Raw genomic sequence first — 24,801 nt, 5'->3', positions numbered from 1 at the left:
CACCTAATCAAAAATGATCATACAAACAATTTTCAATGATCATGGCTCGCCTATACGATGGGCCTGATCACATCCTATTTTAAACACTTAATTTTGATTGGTTCTCACAAGAACTAATTTAAAATTAATTAAGTGTGATTTTTGATTGGATTTCATTTTTTTTTTTCATTTTTTTAAAAGAAATAATAAAAAATGTATTTCTTTATGGCATCTTATCTGCTCCTTAAAAAAAATTTTGGAGATATGATCCATGAAAAATTTTTAAAAACAAAACAACAGAAAAATGCAAAAAAAAAAAAAAAAAAAAAAAAAAAAAAAAAAAACATCATTATCTTCAGCAGCAACTTGAATCTCATTTTTGGCTAGAAAAACGTTGAAATTTGGATTTTTTCTATTTCTATAAAAGTTGTAGAGAATTAAATTTCCTTTCAAAAAAAAATCAATCCCGAATCAATTGGAATTTTGAGCAGCAAGTTATGGCCAAAATACGAAACAGGTGCAGAAGATAACACAAATTCAGCATTATCTTCAATTTTCTCTCAAAATTTCAAATGGGAGTCAACAGCAAATCTGTTCAAGCCAATCTAATAGACTTATCCTTTCCCTGTGCTTCAGGAGAAAGATTTTTGAAAAAATAAATTGGATAAAGAAACAGATACATCCTGTGAAAAAATTCAAAAATGCTCAAAAGATGTACTATTTTCAGCAACAATTTGAAACACATTTTTGGCATGGATAACGTTGAAATTTGGCTTTCTCTATTTATGAAAAAGTTGTAGATAATTGAATTTCCTTTCAAAAAACACCCATCTTGAATCAATTGGAATTTTGAGCGGAAAATTAGAGCCAAAATATGAAGCAGGTGCAGCATCATTTCAAAATTTCAATGGGGATCAACACCAAATCTGTTCCAGCTCATTTAAACAGGTTATCTCCTCCCTTAGCTTCAGAAGAAAGCTAATAATTTAGCTTTAAAGCTAAGCCATCCCTTCCCCTATAAATAGAGAAGACCTTTTCCATTTTCTGGACCCCGAATTCCCTCTAGAGAGCTAGTGAGAAAGCATAAAAGAAAAGCTGTTGAGCAACCATTGTTATTACTTTGGTTGTAGTTTAGTACTTTCTTACTTTCTCCCTAGCCCTTTAAGTGATCACTTCTCCCTTTTAATTTATGCTGGTAAGTAGTTAATTGTGTTTTTTTAATTCTTTATACATGCTAGAATAAATGCTTACAAATCACTATTCACTTCTTTTATGCTATGCTTGGATGAACATGCCTATATGTCTTATTGATTTTCTCTTACATGCTTAGATGAACATTTCTAGGTGATACACAATTTTCTCTTGAATGCTTAGATGAACACTTCTAGGCTAATACACAATTTTCTTTTGAATGCTTAGATGAGCACTTCTAGGCTAAAACACAACTTTCTCTTTAATACTTAGATGAACATGTCTAGGTAGTTGTTTTACTTTTTTAAATGCTTGAACAAACATGTCAAAGTATTTTGATTTTGTCTAAATAAACATGTCTAGGGTTTTTCCTTTACTTCTCTTTATAATTGCTTGGATGATCAAATATGCTTAAGGGTTTTATCTTTATTTGTTTCTCTTTGCAATTATGTTGATGACAAATAACATGATAATTTTGTTTTTCCTTCACATGCTTAGATGAACATGTCTAGGCTAGGAATTCTTTATTTATATTGATCTCTTGGATGAACATGCCATTACCTTCACTTTTTTTTAATTGTTATCTAACAAGTTTCACTTTTTGTTTCTCTTTATATCAAATTCCCCTAACACATATTTGTTTACATTTCCTACAAATTACATGTTTATATGACATATTCTTTGTATTTGTTTGACATGACATAACATTGGCCACTTTAACCTAGGAGACCGGTTTTAACGGGCGAGATGGATGCTTAATCCCTTCCCATCTCATAAATTAGCCTCTGAACCAAGATTAAGGGTTTCAGACTATGCTCTTGTATATACAATTTTACCTTTTTTTTTTTTTTTTTTAAGAATGTAACTAGGGAATAAAGCAATGTAATTTACTTTTCTTAGTTTGTATCTAGGACAAAAAGCATTGTAAATTTCTGTTACAAAATTTGATGTAAATTGTCATATACATTAATACAACAAAGGAATTTTTCATTAAAGGTTTTCTTATTTTTCCTTTTAAATTAAATAAGTGGCGACTCTATGTAAAACCCTTGATCTAGGGGGGAGTACATTTTATAGAACTTACTCTAGCTATTGCCATAGAAAAATTAAACAATGAAGGAGCATCAATATCATGTCATCATTCGATTTAACCTTGCAGGTTTATCTGGCGTAATCCTTTGCAAGGTCATGATAGGCTTTTCCATGATTATTTTGCTGAAACACCAGTGTATCCTCCTAATGTATTTCGAAGAAAGTTTTGAATGAGTCATTCTCTTTTTCTATGTATCCATTCAAGAGTTGAAGCTACTGAACCATACTTTGTTCAAAAAAGAAATGCGGCTAACACACTCGGGTTGTCTTCCCTTCAAAAGATGACTGCCACAATCATAATGCTTGCTTATGGAGTGTCGGCTGATTTCATGGATGAATACTTGAGGATTGGAGAAACCACTACAATAAAATGCTTAAAAAATTTTGTTAAAGCGGTACTTTCAATATTTTCTGAAGAGTACTTGAGGTCACCAAACAACAATGACATTGCAAGGTTGTTAGCAGTTGGCCAACACCATGGATTTTCAGGAATGCTGGAGAGCATCGACTGCATGCATTGGAAGTGGAAGAATTGTCCAAGTAAGTGGAAAGGTCAATATATTGGTCATACCCATGATCCAAAGATAATTTTGGAAATCTTGGTGTCGTATGACCTTTGGATATGGCATGCATTTTTTGGGTTACCGGGGTCTCACAATGACATCAATGTCCTAGAGCAGTCTTCTGTATTTTCTGAGCTTGCTAAAGGGCATGCTCCTCCAGTTAATTACTCAATAAATGGTAATGACTATTCGATGGGGTACTATCTTGCAAATGGTATATATCCATTATAGGCAACATTTGTCAAAACAATTCCAACACCACAAGACTGGAAAAGATAACATTTTGCTTCCGCACAAGAGGCATCCAGGAAGGATGTCAAACGTGCATTTGGAGTACTTCAAGCGCAATTTGCAATTGTGTGCAGGCCTGCACGTTTTTCCACCTTGAAACGCTTAAGGAAATTATGATGGCATGTATAATATTGCATAATATGATTGTTGAAGATGAGCAACATACTTACCTTGGAGCAAATGACTTTGATTATGATCAAATCAATGATAATGGACACGAACCGGTGTCACATAATCCCACTTGTAACCTTATTCAGTTCATTGAACGTCATAATTCCATTAGAGATAGAGGAATTCATTCTCAACTTCAAGCGAATCTCGTCAAGCATCTATGGTAAGTACAAGACCAATCGTAGGAATTTGGAATTCTAAATTTCTAAGTATTACTACTTATATTTAATGTGAACCTTCATTGGAATTTGAAATTTTCTAAGTTAATATTACTAAATTTCCAAAAAGGACACTATAAATTTTATGCTAATATTAAACTTCATTGTCACTCTATTAAACTTCATTGTCACAAATTTGAAATTTACTAAGTTTTTTTTTTTTTTTTTTAGATAAAAGAAAAAATTTTATTTGACAAAATATGCAAAGAGTACATAAGAACCCTGTAAACAAAACAAGGGAATATGTTTCCTGTAATTCCCATACCCTCTTCCTCCCCAAGCTCCCCTTATCCATGCCTTATTTTCCTATAATTCCTTCACCCTCAACAATATCATTCTCCCAATTCCAAACAGAAAATAATGTTGTTGGTAAAGAAGCAACAAATAAGTCTAATAGTATCAACCAAAACAGTACAGTTAATGTTGTTAGGTACTTTATCCTTTTTAATTCTTCTTTCTTTATCTCATACAAGGGTATTTAACCCTTTGCTAACAGTAGAACAATAATGCAGAACTATGCAAAAAATCACATCTACAGAATTTAAAAACAATATATAGAAACCTATAAAACAAGCAGAGGAGTCAGACCACAATTACAACATTACCGAACCTATACTGTAGAAGCAAGAAATATGCAGAAAAACAAAACAGTTTCTGTAGAAACAAATAATTATGTAGAAAAATAACACTATGCGAGTACAACCACCTGTTGAGAAAGTGCAAAAAAATAACATTATGCAAAAATAGCAGTTTATGTTGAGAAAGTGCCATTTACATTCAAATAGCATATACAACTAATAAAATCAGCAAGTACAACCACCTTCAACATAGACATTGCTTCACCCAAAACAGAATGACAAGAACAGAATCACAAATTAAATTATATAATCAAGTGCTATTTTTCATGCACAATACAAAATTTACAACATTGCATCTATTTCCGTGCACAAGTGAAGACTACAAAAATATATCTAACATGATTAGAGATTGAATAATCACGTTCCTTACACAAGTAAATACTACAAAAGAGATCTCTAATATCAAATCATCTATGTCAACCATGTGCTAGTATCTTTGCACTATACCAAAAATTACTTAATTAGATATTGTCAATAATAATATTCAAATTATGATGGAAATTCAGACCTTAACCTCTCCAAGATTTCCAAATGACGTAGACGAATATATTCTTTTTGCTCAGGATCCATGGTTCTTGTATCTTTCATCTTAATTTCATCTTCCATTTTCCTCTTTTCTACTTCATTCTTCTCTTCCTTGATATGAATCAACTCTTCATTCTTTTCTTCCTTGATACGAATCAACTTTCTTTGTTCTTCGGACGCAATACGCATTAACTCTATTCGTTCTTCTAATGCAATGTGCATACTTTCCTTTTTCTCCTCATGCATTATCTTCTTTTCTTCCTTGATTTCGTCCAATTGGGAGGAAAGTATTGGGACCACATCATCACAATTCTTTCTTTTCTTTAAATTCTCCTTTTCAGCTTTCTTGCCTATGGGTCTCTCCAAGGTTTCGCCGGAGTTCATCCCATCATTATCTTCATCTAGATTTATTCAACTTGCAAAAGTATAACAAGATTGTGTGGCTGGCTGGCTGGCTGTCTTATGCGGACCTTCAAATTATCTCTTAGAATCAACCACTTAGCTTCATTCCTCAAAATTCTCCAACAATGTTCCAATTGAAATGCATATTTGCTATTACTTTGATACATAGCTTTTGCATCTTCAATCTACAAAAGTAAAAAATTGAAAATAATGAGAATCATAAAACTAAAAGTGCATTGATGTACAATACATATTAGATGTTGAGTCGAAATACCTTGTCATGCTCAGTTTTACCACTTTCATTCCGGTTCTCAATTTGGGCCAAGCATCCACAAAACTTGTTAGTCTCCCTTTGAATTGTTGACCACCGACTATTTAAAGAATCCTTGGTGTGGTTAAATTTCTTATCATTGTGGAAGGTGGACGAAATTCTATCCCAAGATGTTGTGTGTTTTTGGTCCATTTGATGTCACGGCATCTAAGCTAACATTGAGCCACACCAACACTAGCTTAATGTCTTCATCTTCGATGAAGTTGATTCCCCGTTGACCTCTCTTAGTAGTTGATTTTTTTTGCAATGGGGGGTTATAAATTGTCCCATTTCAACTTGGGGTGGAGATTGATGGATATTCACGTCTGAATGCAGAATGGACATCAAAATACTACTGTCAAAAAACTCAAAACCTTGTTCATAGTTTTGTAAAATGTCAAGGAAGAAGGGATTTTGTAAGTCCATCGCCTAACAAACACCAAAGTAATTCAGAAGCAGCACTAATAAGTAACAAAATTGAAGTTGAAATTTATCTACTAGATTGTAAGGTTGAATTTAATCAACCATTTTGTTAGCTTTATTCCGTGCCAAATTTACTTATAATTCAGCATTTAGAAACCCTGTATTTAGGTAGGAATCATGTAAGGATAGTGTGTGAGAGGGTGTGAAGAACAGCTCAAAAGTGTGCATTCTATAGGGACTCGCAACTAGATCTCACAAGTAGCTCGTGGCTAGCAAGTCACCAAAAGAGGCACACGTGTGAAGTATGTAGAGGAGCTGAAGAGTAACACCAACTATTGCGCTAAAGGACAAAAGTCCTAGGCTGGCCAAGCAATTAGCTCGCGACTTGAACTCGCAACTCAATCCAGTCACAAGGCCAAGTTGCCAAAAGACTTTATTTGGGAAAAACTGACCTTTCTCATTCCAAACACACACCAGTATAAATATCCCTTATACCCACGTATTGTAGAGATCTTCCAAAGAAAATTTTAAGAGAAAAACCCTAGAGAAAAACAAAATTAACTCATCCACAATCTTCATCTTTTGATTCTCCAAATTCCTCTACTCTTACCTTTTCCATTGTTACATCTTTGAGAAGTACATTAGTCAAAACCTTTTCTCACCATACCCATATCTGTGGGGAGGTTATTTGGTGCTTGGGAAATAGTTAGGGAGGGACCAATTGATATTGGTTGATGCTATGGGCTATAGCGGAATCCGGTAAGCTAGAGAAGACAAAGGTTTGGCGTAACCTCATTGGACCAAGAAGCTTGGAGGGATTACGTACATTGGGTAGATTAGGCTTGGAGGGTCTTTTACTGTTCATGTATCCCAATTTCATTCTCTAGTGGATTATTGACCGCATGGAGGGTGGCAAAGAGGTTTTATGCCAAGGACTTCGATTTCCTCTTCGATAACACATCGCTGTGTTGTCTTTGTGTTTGCATCTCTCTTCCCTTAATCTTTGCCATTTAATTTCTGCTGTGATTGTGATTTTATTTGGTTTAGATTGTTTTATAAATTCTGTTTTAAGCTTCTGTTCATATTCTGTACATATATTGTTTGATAATAAGCTTAAATTGGTAATTTGTAATTTAGGGGTCTAAACTTTCAAAGTGTTTTACACACTATTTGAACATTCATAAATAATGCAAGGGAAAAGAATTGACAATGGTGGGTAAGCCAGGCATGCCAGAAAAGCTTAAATTAAAGCTAATAAGCATTCAATTGTTAGCTATATTGCTTGCAACCAATAAGATTAGTCCTAGAATAAAAATAAAGCATTAAAGATTAGTCCTAGATTAAATCTACTTCACAGGTAGAGACATACTAGGCAGTTCTTTCATGGCCAACAAACAGTATATGTTTCTCAAGTATATCCGAAAGAAACATCCAAAATCAATGTAAAATTTTTCACATCAAGTTGAAGTAGTTTATAACTAAGTAATAAGAGACTCCACCAAATCAGCATAGGGAAAACAGTCTGAAAACTAAGTATATAACTAAGTAGTTTATAACTAAGTATATATCCTGTTTAGTTAGTCCGAAAACAGGGGAGAAATAGAGATTTAATACAAGTTTAAAAAACTCCAAATTCTTCAAACACTCCCTACACACGGGGAAACTAATCCCTATCAGAAGACATAAAATTTAATCCTTACCTGAACTCTAAAATAATCAAATATAAATACACAAAATCTGAAATACTAATAAATTCCAAAAATAACTTCGAGTGTGCTTCAAAGAATCCCTAAAAAAAAAAAAACCAGAAAAAATTTGAAACAAAACTCCCAAGAATCTTGCTTGAAACCAAAAAGCAAAAAAACCCTAAAATCTCAATGAGAAAAACTCATACCATTTTAGAGAAATTAGCCCCAAAGTCAGTCAATAGAGAAAATGAGTCTGTCAATTGATCCACCTTCCTCACGGGGCTGCAAAACCCCCAAACCGATCACATTATTTCCCGTGGTGATGAGAATGAGCAAAAACTGATAAGAAGCAGATGAAGAGAGAAGATGAGAGGAAGAGCTCAGGAATGAAACAATGAGAGAGAAGTTGAGACCTAAGAGGCGTTGGTGTTGCTCAGTGAGAGGAAAGAGGAAAAAAAAAAGCGAAAAAGGTGTTTTTATACTGTACAAAGATAATATTAAAATAATGGATAAACAAGCTACAGTAACCGTGTAAATATACACAATTACTGTTGCTCATGGAAATATTTACACATCTTTACATATTTTTACACCCACTAATGTGGGTGTTTTTTTGCTCTAAATGTGTAAAATTTGTACTTTTTTCTATTTTAGAAAACTATAAATGGACTGATGTGGTTGCTCTAATTATGGCTAGATTGCTATTATTTGAAGGGGATTCAGATTTTTTTGAGAGAGATCAAAAAGAGAAGGAGAGTTTATATTTTTTTAGATGAGTCCTAATATATTTTTTTAATCATTCATAAATTTTTATGGTGAGAAATTCTATTCTTTACTTTCTTCCCAAATTTGTTTTTTATTTATTAATTAGTTGTAATTTTTAATTTTTAAATTTAAAGAAAAGTAATTAACGTCATGTTGGTACACTTAATACCAATCTTCTAACCAAAGTAGACAGGACTTAATTGAAAGAATTTGAAACTTAAATAACTGAATTGAATGAAAGTGACGTTAGAGGATTAAATTGAATTTTAGGCAAACATAAAGGTTGAAATTTGTAACTTAGCCAAAAAATCACTCAAGCAAATGAACACATGTAATCGAACCCCACATCAATTTTGCAACTTTGGTTACGATAAAAGATTTTACAAATTCCAAGGTTGATAATAAAGTGATGTTAATGAGAAGTAATAAAAATCAATATTCCTTTTATTTGAATCCCTATCTGAAATGTTTCTCTGTCGTTGGCGAAGGTTGGTTTGCAAAACCTCTCCTCTGTCGTCCCTTTTTGAAGGTGCTGGTGTCCCTTTGCGTAACAAGATTGCGCTTAGGTTTCTTTGTTTAGTTTTCTTAGAAAAGATATACTTTCACAGTATGACTCTTACGTCTGGAATTCTCTCATGGAGGATCTCACAAGACAGTGGAATGGACTCTCACTCACACAGCAAGAAGAACCCAAGTTTCAGTTGAAAAATGACTTAGCAACAACGGAATATATTATTGTTGTGAAATTCCTAACAGAGCGAGCTCTCAATATTGAAGCGATAGCGGCAACTTTCAAGCCATTGTGGTGATCCAGAAACGGGTTCAAAGTGAAAAATCTGGGCAACCATGTTATTCTTTTCACTTTTGACAATGAGACAGAGGTGGAAACAATTATGGCAAATGAACCTTGGACTTTCGACAAACACCTTATGGTGCTTCAACGAGTAAAGAATCAGAAGGGGAGAACATCTCTTTTAACTACACTCACTTCTGGGTGCAAGTGCACGGCATCCCGATCAGATTCATGAATCAAAGAGTGGCAGAAGGGTTATGCGAAACGGCAGGGCAAGTATTACGCTACCCAAATACTCCAACTAAGGACGGAGGCGGTTTTATGCGAGTCCGAGTACAGGTAGATATATCAAAACCCCTTTGCCGAGGCAGAGTGGTGGCTCTTGAAGACAAAAAGGAGCAATGGGTTTCGTTCAAATTTGAACGCCTACCTAATCTCTGTTATTGGTGTGGCTATTTAACACACTATGACCGTGACTGTGACTTGTGGATTGAAAGTGCAGGTACTTTGGAGGAGAAAGACAAACACTATGGTGCTTGGCTACAGGCTGCTCCGTTCAGGGGGTCAAGCAAGGCAGTAATAACGGTCCCTGGTTTCTATGAGCGAAAGGAGACAGCCACATGCCGAAATAGCCCCACTCGTACCCCACGGTGGCCGCCAGCGACAGAGACAGTGGTGGTTGATCAGACACCTACTGACACGGAAAAGACAAGCGCATTAAAGGCGGATACATCGGTTTCAAATTTCAAATCAACTTTCCAAAATGAGATCAATCCAGCTGTATAAGGCCAATGTAATCCGGAGTTGACGCCCACACATAAAGCCACTGATACGTTTGAGGAGCAGATTAATGACATTGATGACGCTCTGAATGATATTGAAATATTTGGAGGAGGAAATCACGCCCACACTAAAGTGCTAGGAAATACACCTTCTCAAAATAATCCCACTAATCCCGAAATAGCCCTCCTGACCACTTAAATATCACCCCAGCCCGAAATATCCTCCCATATATCATACTTGCCTCTTAATAACTCTCTGGAGCCCACACAACCCAAAATATCTTCCCATGCACCAAAGTCAACAACACAAACCAAAACCAAAACATTTTCTCATGCGGAGCCCACACATCCCATATCACACTCCCATGCACCAACGTCAACCACACAATCCATTATACCTTCCCATGCACCAACGTTAACCACACAACCTCAAACACCTTCCCATAAACCAATCTCCTACCCCGAAACCTTCCATGACACCCCCACTCCAAGCAAACTCCATAGCAACACTCACTCCCCAGGTACATGGAAGAGATTCACCAAAACTGACAAGGCAGATGTATTACAAAAGACAGAACCAGTGAAGCAAAAAAGAGCAGCACCACCACTCACACATCAGACCGATTTACCAAATAAGAAACTTGCAGTTTCTCACTCTGATCAGGAAAACACCCAGATATTGGCAGAGGCTGTTGTCTAGCCCTGCCAGAAGCAATGAGTATCTTAGTGTGGAACTGTCGCAGGCTTGGGAACCTGCGCACAGAAGATCAACTCGCAGACTTGGTGTGGGCAAAAGATCCCTCGGTCGTGTTTATAACTGAAACATGGACCGATAGAGCAAGGCTAGAACTAGTTCAGAGGAAAGTTCAATTCAAGCATATGTTTGAAGTACCAAGAAGGAATAAGGCAGGGGGTCTGGTACTGTTTTGGAAGGAAGATTTTAAGTTAGATATTGAAACTTTCTCTTCCAATCATATTGATACCATTATAAACAAAAATCAGGAAGATGAATGGAGATTTACTGGATTTTATGGCGAACCTGACACACAAAAACGGCATGAATCCTGGACCAAGCTGAGACAGTTGAAGAGAAGGAGTGGTTCACCTTGGCTTTGCGCTGGGGATTTTAATGAAATTGTGCAACAGTTGGAAAAACAGGGGGGACGAGCAAGACCACACAGTCAAATGCAGTTATTCAGGGACACCCTTAATGAATGTGAATTTATGGATTTAGGATTTGTGGGGTTTCCATTTACCTAGCACAAACATTATCCGGATTTTACAGTGTGAGAGAGGTTGGACAAAGCTGTGGCGACAAATGAGTGGTTCACAATGTTTCTGGATACAAAAATTTATCACTTAGACACAACAACCTCGGATCATAAACCACTATGGATTACACCTGAGGGCATGGATTCCGGTTTTCAAAAACCATTCCGTTTTGAACAAATGTGGATGACGGAAAAGGGCTGTACTGATACAATTGAAGCAGTATGGGCAGAGCAAGTGACAGACACGTGGGATACAAGGGTGGTGAAAAAGATTGATAGGTGTGGCATTGCATTAACAAGCTGGAGTAAGCAGTCATTTGGAAGTGTGAAACGAGAATTACAACAAAAAAGAAAAGCTTTACAATAAGCGGAGAGGGACTCACTACGTACAGGGGACTCAAGAAATATGAGAATTTTGGAGGACGAGACTAATAAGCTTCTTGACAAGGAAGCTAAAATGTGGGCGCAACGAGCAAAAATCCTTTGGCTAAAAGATGGGGATCGGAACACCAGATTTTTCCATACTAGAGCTTCCCAACGACGGCGCCGTAATTATATTACAAAGCTGTATGATTCCACAGGCAGGTGGTGCACTAGACAATCTGAAGTGAATGAGATCATTGTTAAATTCTACAAAGACCTTTTCACAATGGCTAGTCCGGATGGCATGGAGGAAGTTTTGGAGACTATACCTCATGTGGTCACTAATGACATGAACGATATGTTGCTCTCTGATTTTACTATTGAAGAGGTTGAAAAGGCAGTTCAGCAGATGGCGCCCTTGAAGTCACTCGGCCCCGATGGTATGCCTCCTTTGTTTTACCAAAGCTACTGGTCTTTGATTGGGTCGGATGTTGCTCAAACTATACTGCATTATCTAAACACAGGTACTCTGCCTAAATCACTTGGCCACTCTTTTATAACTTTAATCCCTAAAGTAAAGAGCCCGGATCATGTGACATAATTTAGGCCCATAAGCTTAAGTAACGTGTTGTATCGGATTTTTGCAAAGGTCCTAGCTAATAGACTGAGAAATATCATGCCCCATATTATTTCTGATCATCAAAGTGCTTTTATACCTGACCGTTTGATTTCAGATAATATCCTAGTGGCTTTTGAAACTTTACACCACATGAGGAATCACACTAAGGGCAAAACCGGTTTGATGGCCTTGAAGCTGGATATGAGTAAGGCCTACGATAGAGTCAAATGGGCCTACATGGTGAAAGTTCTAGCAAAAATGGGTTTCAATGAGAGATGGGTACAACTCATGATGCTTTGCATTACTACTGCATCTTACTCTATTTTGATCAATGGGGAACCCCAAGGAGAGATCTCACCCACAAGGGGACTTCGGCAAGGCGATCCCCTCTCCCCCTATCTTTTTCTCATGTGTACGGAAGGGCTACATAGTTTGATACGGAAGGTAGCCACCAACGGCGACATTCGAGGAGTGTCTATTTGCCAAAATGGACCCAAAATAACTCATCTCCTCTTTGCTGATGATAGCTTGATTTTTTGTCGAGCTAAGGAGAGTGAATGCCAAAGTTTGTTACAGGTATTGGCCACATATGAAAGAGCATCGGGGCAGCAAATTAATAGGGCCAAGACTACACTTTTCTTCAGTAAATCTACATCAAGAGAAATGCAAAATCTAATCAAGGATATGCTTAGAGTTACAGTGATACAACATTATGAGAAGTATTTGGGCCTCCCCTCTCTTGTTGGTAGGAATAAAAAGGAGAGTTTTACTCACATCAAGCAACAAATATGGAAGAAATTACAAGGGTGGGAAGCAAAACTTTTATCTCAAGTGGGTCGAGAAGTTTTGATCAAGGCCGTTGCACAAGCCCTACCCACCTATACTATGAGTTGTTTTAAGCTTCCTATTACTCTATGTCATGAAATAGAAGCCTTGATTTGTAGATTTTTTTGGGGTCAAAGGGGTGATCGTAGAAAAATTCATTGGACCAAGTGGCAAGACTTATGTAAACCAAAAGACCAGGGTGGTATGGGGTTTAAAGACCTCGCTTTGTACAATGATGCATTGCTGGCAAAACAAACTTGGAGGTTATTACATGACACTCAATCCCTTTTCTATAGAGTATTCAAAGCCAAGTTCTTCCCAAACTCCACGGTTTTGGAAGCAAAATGTCCACAAAGTGCATCTCATGCTTGGAAGAGCATAATCAAAGGAAGAGATGTGATAAAATAGGGTGGGCTATGGCGTATTGGAGCTGGATATTCGGTGCAAGTGTGGGGTGATAACTGGCTGCCTAAACCTGGATGCCCGAAAGTCATCACACCAATGGCAGAGGGTTGTGTGACAAATAGGGTGGGAGACCTCATTGACCAAGAGAATAGGACATGGAATGAAGACTTAATTGATAGAAATTTCTATGAATTTGAAGCCTCGACGATCAAAAGCATCCCATTGTGCCGATCCTTACAAGATGACATCTTGATCTGGCCTTTTAATCCGGACAGTGTATACTCAGTCAAGTCGGGTTATAGATTTCTGCAAGACTTATGCCTAGCCCGCCAGCCAAGTTCTTCAATGCCAAACCCCCTGCAACAGCTCTGGAAGAAGCTCTGGAGTCTTGATGTCCCGAATAAGGTGAAGCATCTGTTATGGCGAGCTTGCAAGGACTCACTCCCCACCAAAGCAAATCTGATGCGACGTAAAATCGTCCCCGACAACCTCTGTGAGATTTGTAAGTAGCATGAAAAGGACACACTTCATGCTCTGTATCACTGCCCCGAACTACAGAGCATATGGACGGCGACTCCATCCTGGAACCAAGCTACCTTCAGGCAAAGCACATGCTTCTCTGACTTTATTGTTTCTATTTTTGCAGGTCTGAAAGAACCCGAGCTTCTCATGGTGGTATTATGGAACTTGTGGAAGTGTAGGAATAACCTTCGCTTGGGCAAGCCTACAATACCTCTGAATAAGGTACTGGAGCACTCTCGAGAGCAACGGATTGAGTCCCACTCCAACCCCTTAACATCAACAACATCGACGGTCAAGCAACCAGCTAGGTGGACACCGCCTCCGGATCATTGGTACAAACTTAACTTCGACGGTGCCACATTTGCCAACAAAGACACAACAGGAATTGGGATCGTGGTGCGCAACAGTGACGGCCTCGTCATGGCATCCCTAGCACAACAAATCCCACTACCACCTTCAGTTATAGAAGTCGAGACCCTAGCTGCAAGACGGGCTCTAGAGTTTGCTTTGGAGCTGGGTTTTGAGCAAATCATTCTTGAAGGAGATTCTGAGTCTTTGGATAAAGCCTTGAAGACGGAGTGCAGTAACTTTACAACGTACGGGCATCTAGTGCAAGATATTCTTTTCCTCAGTACACACTTGTCTGAGTTTAAAACATCTCTTGTACGTAGACAGGATAATAATTTAGCGCACTCTTTAGCAAGAAAATCGCAATATTTATCACATATGTCAATCTGGATGGAAAATGTACCACCAGACCTTTTATCTGTACTAGAGGCTGATTTCACTAGCCTTCATTAATAATACAATGGTCTCTTTCTCCAAAAAAAAAAAAAAAAACCAATATTCCTTTTAAAAAAAATATATGAGAACCAATAAAAATCCCTCAATTTAATTATTATGAAACAAATTGTGACAATTATTGTGTCTATAGCAATACTCATTAGTTAAACCATAAATCTCAAGCTTGTGTTTGTAATCAACTAGTGGGGGTAAAATATAAAAAATGCGAAAATACCATTTTGGTTTCTATATTCTAGGATCACAGTTAATTTGGTCCTTACATCTTTGTAGCAGTTAATTTGATCCTGTTATTTTCAATTTGTGGTCAATTTGGTCCTTACGTTAACTTACTAATAAAAAATGCTGACGTGACAAACAGTTTGTACAATTAGCACACTTGAAGCTTACGTGACAATAAAAAAATATTAAAAAAATTTAATTCGTATTTTTCAAAAAACCACCTCAATATCATTAAAAAAATCCACAAAGAAAATTTAAAAAAAAAATTAGCAAAATATATATATTAATTCATAATTTTAAAGAAAAAGAAAAATTGAATAAAAAAAATTTAAAATCTCCACCTCCCATTTATTTTTTCTTCTTTCAGTTTCTCAACAACCAAACACATTTAAAATTTAGTAATTTACAGTTTCCTTCCCAAATGTTCAATACAACACCCAACACCTACCGATCTAATCCTCTCTTTCCTTTTCCTTCTCTTTTTCTTTATTTTATTTCTTAAAAGAAAAGTGAAAGAAGAAAGAAAGAAAACAACACCAAGCTTGAAAGAAAGCAAAAGATACCCATTGACATTGAGAATCTTGATTATCAAGCCTAGAAAACCAATTTCCCAGGTTTTCTCAGCCACCAAATAGAGCATCAACCAACCCACATCTCGAAATTACTGAAGCAATTAATTCAAAAGAATAAAACACAAACAACATCATATATCATCATATACCTTTTTCTTTATTTAAATAATTTTTTTTACAAAAGGACAGAAGTCTTGAGACTTCTCTTGATAGAAACAAAAGCGGCGTCTCAATGGGAGAATGGCGTGGTTCTCAGCTAATAATGGGTTATGAGTTGATTCAGTGGTGGGAGTTTTGTGGGATTTATGAGATTTGGGTTTTTTGATTCGGCAGAGGCAAGATTTGATTTTTTTTTTTTTTTTTTTTTGTTAATTGGATTTTTTTTTAATTCAAATTCTGATATATGCTTTTTGAATAACAATTAAAAAATTTTAATATTATTTTATTTCCACATAAATATAAGTATATGAATGGTACAAATTATTACTCATGTAAACATTTTTCATTAGCAATCAATAGTAGGTACCAAATTTATTGCAAATTGAAAATAATATTGACTAAATTGATTACTACCAAATATATGAACTAACTTAATTGTGATCTCAAAATGTATTGACCAAAATGGAATTCTATTTTCAAGAAAAAAAAAAAACAAGGCGGCGCATCATTCCTTGCTTCTTCAACTGACTTTCATTCAATATCTCATTCCCATTGTACAAACTTCGCTAAGCTGGGAATGAGAAAGATCAAATGGTCGTTCATTAGCCCTACTAGTAAAGGCCTCCTTTCCTCGACTTTCTTTAAAGCCTTGTGAGTTCTGACTCCCATACACACGTTGCATGTTTTACTTCCTTTCAAATCCTCGTAACTAGCTAGAGGATTAATCCCACATATTTAAAAAAGACATTTACCTATTATTCAACCCATCAAAATAAGATTTTGGACAAATGATATAGATGTTATCTTAATTCTCGGTATGGTTTTTAAGTGACACAAATAGATTGGAGAAAAATATGGCATGTTCTTCATTGTTAACGATTTTTTTTTTTTTTTTAAAGAAAAAGGTAAGTAAACTTTATTACAATCAAATTCTTTTAAACCTACAGATAAAACTTCTCGTCTAACAAGAGAATGGTCTAAACAATGCTCCTCCTTCTTTTGCAAATGCCACTACTCGAATAGCTGCCATAGTCTCAGCGAGCTCAACCAAAATAAAAACAAGAAATATATCAAAATTTTCCATGGGTTACCTAAAGAAAGCTTCATCTTTTTATTTTATTTTAAAATTTTTCCTTTTGACCATCGCAACGTAGCTAGAAAGTATTAAATATCCTTGTCATAGTCCTGCGTCTTTTTTTATGATATGAATGAAAGGAGATGAGGGATAGAAGAAAAGAGAAGAATATAAGGTGATTGGGATATAATAAATCCAAACATTGGATTAGAGCCAAGCATTCTAAAAGCCTAGAATTAAATAACTATCAGGAACTTTTACTCAAAAAAATAAATAAATAACTATAGGAACATAAGGGGAAAAAAAAATCAAGAAGCATCTAGGAGAGAAATCATTAGGTCCACCAGGAGAACTGCTGACGTAATCCTCCCAACCAATAAAATGCTGTTATTTATGCAAATGTGACATCATCTAGTAATTTTTATTTTTTTATTCCTTATACTGATTAAGAAGCTCACCCATACATTTGTATAGATGACATCATTTCATTGGTCAGGAAGGACCACATCGGCAATCCTCCAAGTGTAAATAATAATTTCTCCATCTAAGACCCCTTATTTTTTGAGTATATTTTTCCGGAAAAATGTTTTCTTCACTTTCAAGTGTTTCTAGGCATATTTTGCCAAATAGCATAAATTTTTGAAATATTTAGGAAAAAAAAAAAAAAAAAGAGCACTAGGTCAAACTTATTTAGTTATGTAGTATGTTTTTTTGGAACTCAGGTTTGTCAAACTCGAGTTCCAAGCATTAATTATAGCAATCTGATCAAATATAATGCTTAGAACTCAAATTTGGTAGACTCGAGTTTCACTTAGAAGTCGAGTTTGACAAACTCAAATTTCAAAAAAGTGTTGCGTAACTAAATTAGTTTGGTTGTGTGCTATTTAGTAAATTTTCTCCAAAAATTATACTATTTAGCAAAATTTTCCTATGTTTATGTGTTTGAAATAACAAAAACTTGCTCAAACCAACATCATTGTTTTGATAAAAATTTAAAAAAAAAAAAAAAAAAAAAAAAAAAAAAAAAAAACTTCTAATATATATGTTTCAAAAATCTACAAAAATGACTAAAGTACATTCAAAAAAGCAAGTAAACTCATCAAAATGATCATAATACCCTCGACTCTTCTAAAACCTCTAAAATGATCAAAATAACTCTAAAACGTATAAAATGATAAATATAACGTCAAACATTTAAAGTGATCAAAATAATCTTAAAACCTCTGATATGATTGAAATAGCTCTAAAACTATACCCAAAAATTAAATTATTCTCTAAAACCACCAAAATAACAAACAAAAATCTTCCAATTAAAAAAAATATAAAATATATATATATATATATTTTTTTTTTCTAAAGTCTGCATGGCTACAGTATGCCTCAAATATTCAAAAATCGCCCCCAAACTTTTAAAAGTCCCACAAAAGCTAGTTTTGAACGTCATTTTTTAGGTTTCAAATGTATGTAATTATACATGTGAATATATGTTTAGCTGATAGTTTTTTTTTTTCAAGTTTATCATTAGTTTTTTTTTTTTTTTTTTTGGGGGGGGGTGGGGTGGGGGGTGGATTTATTACGCAGTTATTTTGATTTTGCTTTTTTTTTTAGGTTGATTTTAATTTTTATGTATTAATTTTTTTTAGGTGGTGAGTTAAGATTTTTAATTAATATCAATACAATAATATATAGGCCAGGAAAATTTGTGATTTTTCATTCGAATCAAAAACCTGAAAATGTTTTCAAGAGCACTTTTTTAGGAATATAACCAAAGACCTAAAAACATGAAATCAAAAAAAAAAATCAAAAATCAAAGTCGCAAAAAATAACAAAATTGCTCATTAAAAGAAAAAAGTTGCACTCTTACAAACAGCTCATATGTGGGAGCAAGAGAGTTTTAAAAACTTGGGACGGCTATTAAAGCACAGAGAAAAACCCAAGAACTCTTTTGCTCCCTAACAAAGATGGCAAAAAACTCCAAAACTCTGCAAAATGTTTTGGGAGCTCTCTTGGAATAACTACTACTACTACTTCCTAACTACAAAATGTTCGGGAAAAAAAATGAAAAAAAAAGTAGGAAAGAGTGGCAAAACTTATGAGCTTGCAAAATTTAGGTCCTCATCCAAGAAAAATCCTCAGTTGCAAATTCAATATCGATTGGAGGAAGATCATAGTCCTTGCCCCATTCATCTTCAAGCATAGGATAAACATCAATGTCATTGATATAGATAGCATTGAAATTTTGATTGTCAAACTGCGGAAACAACTCTAGAATAGATGGTGATGTTATTGGGGCTTCACAGAAATCCAAAACCGATTGTTCTTCTTCAAGAATTTGAAACACACTGCCTTCTTCTATGATTGTATTACCAATTCCATTACCAAGTAGAGCTGAAATAGAGTTGTGTAGAAATAGTTCCACATTGTCTTCTTCTTTGATTGAATTTCCAATTCCATCACCAAGTAGAGCTGGTGTAGAGACCTCAAGCACAGATGATGGGGAGGATGGATGAGAAAACACACCTTTGGTCTCTTCCGTGTCATTCCCATCAGTTGATAAGGAATTCTTATTCTTCTGTAACCATAGCAATCTGTCAATCTCATAAGTCCTTTTCCGATAAGCTGCAGCTGCCTCAAGTTCAGTATCAAAAGTACCAAGCCAGACCCGACGGCCTAAAATTGGATCACGAATCTCCGCACTATACTTTCCCCATGGCCTACGTCGAACACCCTTGTATATCGATGATCTTCCACCTTTACTTTTGTAACGAAACCTACTACTCTCACTATCGTCCTTTTCATCCCAAACCTGATTATCAATAGTACTAATTTCCTGTTTGCCTTTATTTGAACTGTGTTGCGGACAAGTATCTGTATATGAATCATGTTGGAGTCCCGGAAGCAAAATCTCTATGACACTGCGCTTAACGGTCATTGACTCATCTTTAAGCTCATGTTCTTCATCATCATCGCTTGAAGAATCAGTGGCATAAGGATCAAGGTATATGATACGAACTTTCCTCATAGAGTTTTTCTTGGATGTGTCACAATTGTTGTCTTGATTTAATCTTTGCTTTTTGCGTTCAGGCATGTAGAGTCAAACCCCTAAAAATTTTCAAAATGAAATAAAATTAAAACTCTACCCCTAAAACCCAAATTGAAAAAACAACAATCTTTTCTGAGAGGTAGTTCGAAAGAACTTAAATAATAATTAAAATCAAAATATATTAAAAATAAAACAAAATAGAATAAATAATCCTAAAACTGATTGAAACCATTGCCTATCATAAGTGTTTATTGACTTATTTTCTTTTGTACAACTTTTTATACATCTTCCATTATTATAACTATCAAATTATTTTTAAAAATAACGATAATATTATACTTTAACCATTTTTTTATCAAATAAGTAAATAAGCTTTTGATAAAGAGCTACGTTGAAACACAGTTCCAATTTTTTGCTTATTCCTTTTTGTGAAAGTTAAAAATTTGATTCTAATTTAAAAAATTGAGACTTTAAAAGTCTGTACATAAAAATTAAACCAAAAGCTGAATAGACAAAAATATAATATTTGTTCCAACATTGAATAAGTAAAAATAAATAAACAAAATAGAACAGAAATCCTAAAACCCATTAACACCCTTGCCATGCATGAATCATAAATTTAACACAGAAGTAATATTTGTTCCTACATTGAATAAGCAAAGATAAATAAATAAAATAGAATAGATTGAAAATCCTAAAACCCTTTGATATGAATCATAATTTGAACACAAAAATAGAATTTGTTGCTACATTGAACAAGCAAAAATAAATAAATAAAACAAAATAGGACAGAAATCCTAAAACCCATTAACAACCTTGCCATGAATCATAAATTAAACACAGAATAATATGTGTTCTGTCATTTGAATAAGCAAAGATAAATAACTAAAACAGAATAGAATAAAATCCTAAAACCCTTGCCATGAATTATAAATTAAACACAGAAGTCATAATTGTTCCTACATTGAATAAGCAACAATAAATAAATAGACAAAAAACCTACATACCGTTTTGATTTTAATAGCATGGAAAAGGTTGGGGAAGTTTGTTTCAGGGTCTGACAATGACACCAAGATCGCATGCAGAAGGTGATCAAGAACAAGAGGAACGTGATAAAGGGAGAGATTAACAGAGCTTCTTCAGATAAGTCCTCTGCTTCACACTCCTCTCTATCTCTCTTGGGAAGCCTCACTGTCTTGTCGGGGAGAGAAACACAGAGAGAGAGAGAGATACAATTACAAGGTAGTGAGAAAGAACAAAAAGAGAATGTTATATATATATGTACTCCAGAATTTGAATGCCTTTTTCAATTCCGAAAAGGAAAAGGAAACACAAAGAAAACCAAGAAAGCAATGTAACTATTAAATTTTGGTGCTTACCCAAGTCGGTGAGTGGTTTTCTCTTTTCAATATAGTTTCTCTTCTTGAATTCTCTCTTACAGACACTCTGTCTCTCTGTTCTCTTCGAACCATGAAAGACCACTGTACTAATCCTATTCGACCTTGGTTTGGTTCTGCTTCCACTAGGACCACTATTACAGGCTTCGAATTTGAATTATATATATACGAGTGAGAGCCTTTTTTTTTTTTTTTTTAATTATTATTATTAACACTAGTATTATATATATGGGTAAAATATAAACTGACCATAAATAAAAAATTTAAATAAAGAAAATCCTCACGCAGTGGAGACGTGTCATGCTGATCCAGATCCTTTGTCAAGTTTGCAACTTTTGTCGAGCTGGCCAGTTGTTTAGATAATTAAGTGATGTTTAGGATTCGTCATGATATGAAGGTAGATAAGAGAGTGATGTGTACAATAAGTCATTATGTGAATTAATTAAAGAGTAATGACATATTCACAAACTATTTTACAATGTTTTTACAAACTATTGATGTGGTAAATTCTTATTAGTTTTAATATGGGTCTACTACTAACATCACATTTATATTTATCAATAATTATTTGAAAATTACTAAAGGCATAATAGCTATTTGTAAAATCTAAACACCCCTAAAATTTAAGGAGTATAATCGAAATGCTAAAATGTAGTGTAAAAGCAAAATATTCTCAAATTTCAAGAGGTAAAATCTAAATTCTAAAATTTCAGGGTGTAAAATTCAAACACTCCCAAATAATAAGGGTGTAATTTGCAATTTACCCTAATTATTACTTAATTCCCAACCATCATGAAGATAGAGAAAGTTTGAATAAAAAAATAACCAAATATTTGTACCACATCTCCCCGCATGCAGCTTTTATTAGAATTGCACTATGGCAAATGCCAAATTGACACATCTCATGAAGAAGATTTCTTGTGTTTAGTGTTCTAAATACTAAAATTTTAACATTTAGTACACTTAATGCTAGTGCTTTAGAAATTTATGAAATTTGTGTATAATATTATTTTGTTAGTAATATAAAATTTTATATTTCAGCTAAAAGAAAAAGATACTATTAATTTCTTTAAATGTATATTATCATCAATAACAGAGAACGCCCTATGTGATTAATTGATTGCATTGCTATTTTCAAATTATGTTTTCTATGAATGAGATAACAATATGAATCAAAATTACAACAAATTTAAAAATATATAGACCAAAATGAAAACATGGCCAAAATATTGGGACCAAAAAGGTATTTTTGCCTTATTTTTTACAATTATATAGGCTTGTCTCCTTGCATGTGCTCTGATGTATGCTTAAAAACTTTTTCTTCTTTTTTTTAATAAAAAATTTAAATATTTTCTAAGTTAAATTAAGTAAATTAAATTCTACAAGAATGTGGTGTAAAACTCAAGTTTTACACCCTCCAATCCTAATATGTCATATTATCATATCACATATTAAATAATAGGCATAATCACACACAATCAATTTTAATACCCATATGAAAATCCAACCTAATTAAGAATTTATTGAGATGTTATTAAGTGTAGTAGAATATATTTAATTTTAAGTAAAAAAATATGATCTGGCAATCTTTTATTGAATGGTATAAAACGTGGGTTTTATGCCCCAATCCTTACTAAATTCGGACTCTTAATTAAGTATTAAAGTATTAGAAGGTATCTTGAAATATAGCAAGACATATTTTGATTTGTGAATTTTGGATTCAATTTTGAAAGGCCGAAAATTATGCCGAAACATAATACCAATAGTGCTGGTATCACAAACTTTTCATCTTTCATTACTACCACAATTAATCAAACAACTTTAATTAATAGAGTCCGAATTTGGTAAAGATGAATTATAAAACTCATATTTTACACTATTCAATAAGAGATCGTCACATTAGTATTTTACTAACTTAATACATCCTACCACACGGTCCACACCTAATAACACCATATCAGTCTTTTACTTAAAACCAAAAATATGGTGTTTATTGGGATGTTAGTTTGTGAGATCAAATATATTTATATTTTAGTAATATAATGATATGGCATGTCCTTATTGGAAGGCATAAATCAAAAGGTTTACACTAAGTCCTTATAGAATTTAATCACAATTAATAAGAGTAATGATATGTGCTCCTCTGGGAGCATTGGTGGTGTTTGCACGTGATGTTGGAGTAAATGAGGTAATCTTCAAAGGTGACTCCCTGAAAGTTTGCAACGCTTTGCATGGGAGAACTGTGGCACCAACAACTGTAAACAATGTTATTCTTGGTACGCTTTGCCATCTTCAAGGGTTTCGCCGAGCTGAAGTAGCACATTTTAAGAAGGAAGTAAGTCAGCTCACATTTTAGCTCATCATGCAAAATTTGTTAACGATTTTGTAGCTTAAGTTGACGAAACCCCTAGGCATTTTAGGAGCTGAAATTGCTCAAGATCGATGTAACTGTTATTTCTTTAGTTCAATGAAGATAAGTCACAAGCTTCCTATCAAAAAAACAATAGTAAAATTAAAGAATATTAACCATTATTAGGAAATTTTGTTTAACAGCTAAGAAAAAAAATGTTGCTCTTTTTAAATTACAATCACCATTTATAAGAAACTTCAAACTCTTTCAGATCTCTATACTCTCCTCAATTTCCCACGTCTAAAGTGGAGAACCATACGGATTTGAAATGGGAGTCTCAAATTAGTTAATAACTTGGTCAGAAACTACATAATTGTTCTCTCCAGGGTTATATGTTCTGATGTTCAATTCCTCTCTGGTTTAGCCTCCCATCATATCCCATTAGAGGATATCTCTTAATCATCTGGACCATCTTCTACCCCTGCAATCAAAGTAGTTGGTAGACCATGACATAGCATCCCACACTCAATCTTCTGCTCTAATTTCATATCTTTATAGGCTTTTCTATTATCATCATCTCAAACGAATCAAAAGTGCTCAAATTCCATTGAAATATTCTTCTTTGATAAGATTTAATTGATTCGTCTCTCCTTCCACTAAGTCCTACCTAGGTTCGCATGAATTTTTCCTGCCCTGAAGATGGGGCAAGGTGGGAATGGGTCTTCCCTGCCCTACCTTGGCTCACGCCCATCTCCGAAACACACTTGTCTTTTACTCTTTCGGCACTCTCACTGATACAGTGACACCCCTCCTTTTTTTTTCATCATTTCTACCAAATTAAGGATGGCAAAATTGCTTCACCATGCACCCCATCCCAACTTGATTCACTCTCATCTTGATCAAGCTTTCCAAACCTCAAAGAAGGGACGAAAACCTATAATTCGACCCTATTAAAAAGTAAGTGATTAAATGATTAAATTTATCATATTTCAATAATTTAAGCTTTTGGGATAACAAAAGTAACAAAACCTAATTCAAAGGGGCCAAAAAAATATCCTCAGAGCTCAGTTGAAAATGGAAAAAAAGAGTGAGAATCAAATGAAAAAGTTTCTTCTTGTTTTTTAATTTAAACTATAAAATAGTAGGATTTTAGTTAATTTTTAAAGATTACTGCTATGAAGTGTGACATTTAAATATTTTCTATAAATTTGTTTTCCAAAAAAAAAAAACTCAAAATAGTTTACAATGCTAGTTCTATTGGCTGTTTGGAATGCAGCACAACAGGTCCTTTCACAAATAAATTGGAGCTAGCAGGGAGTGAGATGGTTCACCAGATCAGAAACCTT

General features: G+C 34.5%; 3 protein-coding genes across 3 annotated transcripts; 2 read left to right on the top strand and 1 right to left on the bottom strand.

Moving 5' to 3' along the window:
- The first annotated feature begins 2,543 nt into the window (after positions 1-2,543).
- On the top strand, positions 2,544-3,056 carry LOC115964554. The gene has a single exon (XM_031083842.1). It carries the CDS (start codon positions 2,544-2,546, stop codon positions 3,054-3,056), a length of 513 nt encoding a protein of 170 aa, XP_030939702.1.
- Positions 3,057-13,410: 10,354 nt separating this feature from the next.
- LOC115964553 lies at positions 13,411-14,637 on the top strand. Its single transcript, XM_031083841.1, has 2 exons — positions 13,411-13,816; positions 13,961-14,637. The coding sequence occupies exons 1-2, from the start codon at positions 13,411-13,413 to the stop codon at positions 14,635-14,637; spliced, it is 1,083 nt and encodes a 360-aa protein (XP_030939701.1).
- A 3,891-nt stretch (positions 14,638-18,528) lies between these two features.
- LOC115962569 (ethylene-responsive transcription factor ERF118-like) lies at positions 18,529-21,199 on the bottom strand. Its single transcript, XM_031081429.1, has 3 exons — positions 21,088-21,199; positions 20,716-20,899; positions 18,529-19,767 (listed from the first exon to the last, which is right to left on the bottom strand). The coding sequence occupies exon 3, from the start codon at positions 19,751-19,753 to the stop codon at positions 18,773-18,775; it is 981 nt and encodes a 326-aa protein (XP_030937289.1). The 5' UTR covers positions 19,754-19,767; positions 20,716-20,899; positions 21,088-21,199; the 3' UTR covers positions 18,529-18,772.
- Between the last annotated feature and the right edge of the window lie 3,602 nt (positions 21,200-24,801).

Source organism: Quercus lobata, chromosome 10 (genome assembly GCF_001633185.2).
Source record: "Quercus lobata isolate SW786 chromosome 10, ValleyOak3.0 Primary Assembly, whole genome shotgun sequence".
NCBI classification, from domain to species: domain Eukaryota; kingdom Viridiplantae; phylum Streptophyta; class Magnoliopsida; order Fagales; family Fagaceae; genus Quercus; species Quercus lobata.
This window is presented reverse-complemented; position numbering and strand designations above follow the sequence as displayed.

Bases quoted from the DNA above. Each gene is read 5' to 3' on its own strand.
- LOC115964553 (XM_031083841.1), top strand. From the start codon at position 13,411: ATGGCAGAGGGTTGTGTGACAAATAGGGTGGGAGACCTCATTGACCAA. The intron at 13,817-13,960 runs GTAAGTAGCATG...CTATTTTTGCAG, and splicing joins CGACAACCTCTGTGAGATTT to GTCTGAAAGAACCCGAGCTT.
- LOC115962569 (XM_031081429.1), bottom strand. From the start codon at position 19,753: ATGCCTGAACGCAAAAAGCAAAGATTAAATCAAGACAACAATTGTGAC.
- LOC115964554 (XM_031083842.1), top strand. From the start codon at position 2,544: ATGACTGCCACAATCATAATGCTTGCTTATGGAGTGTCGGCTGATTTC.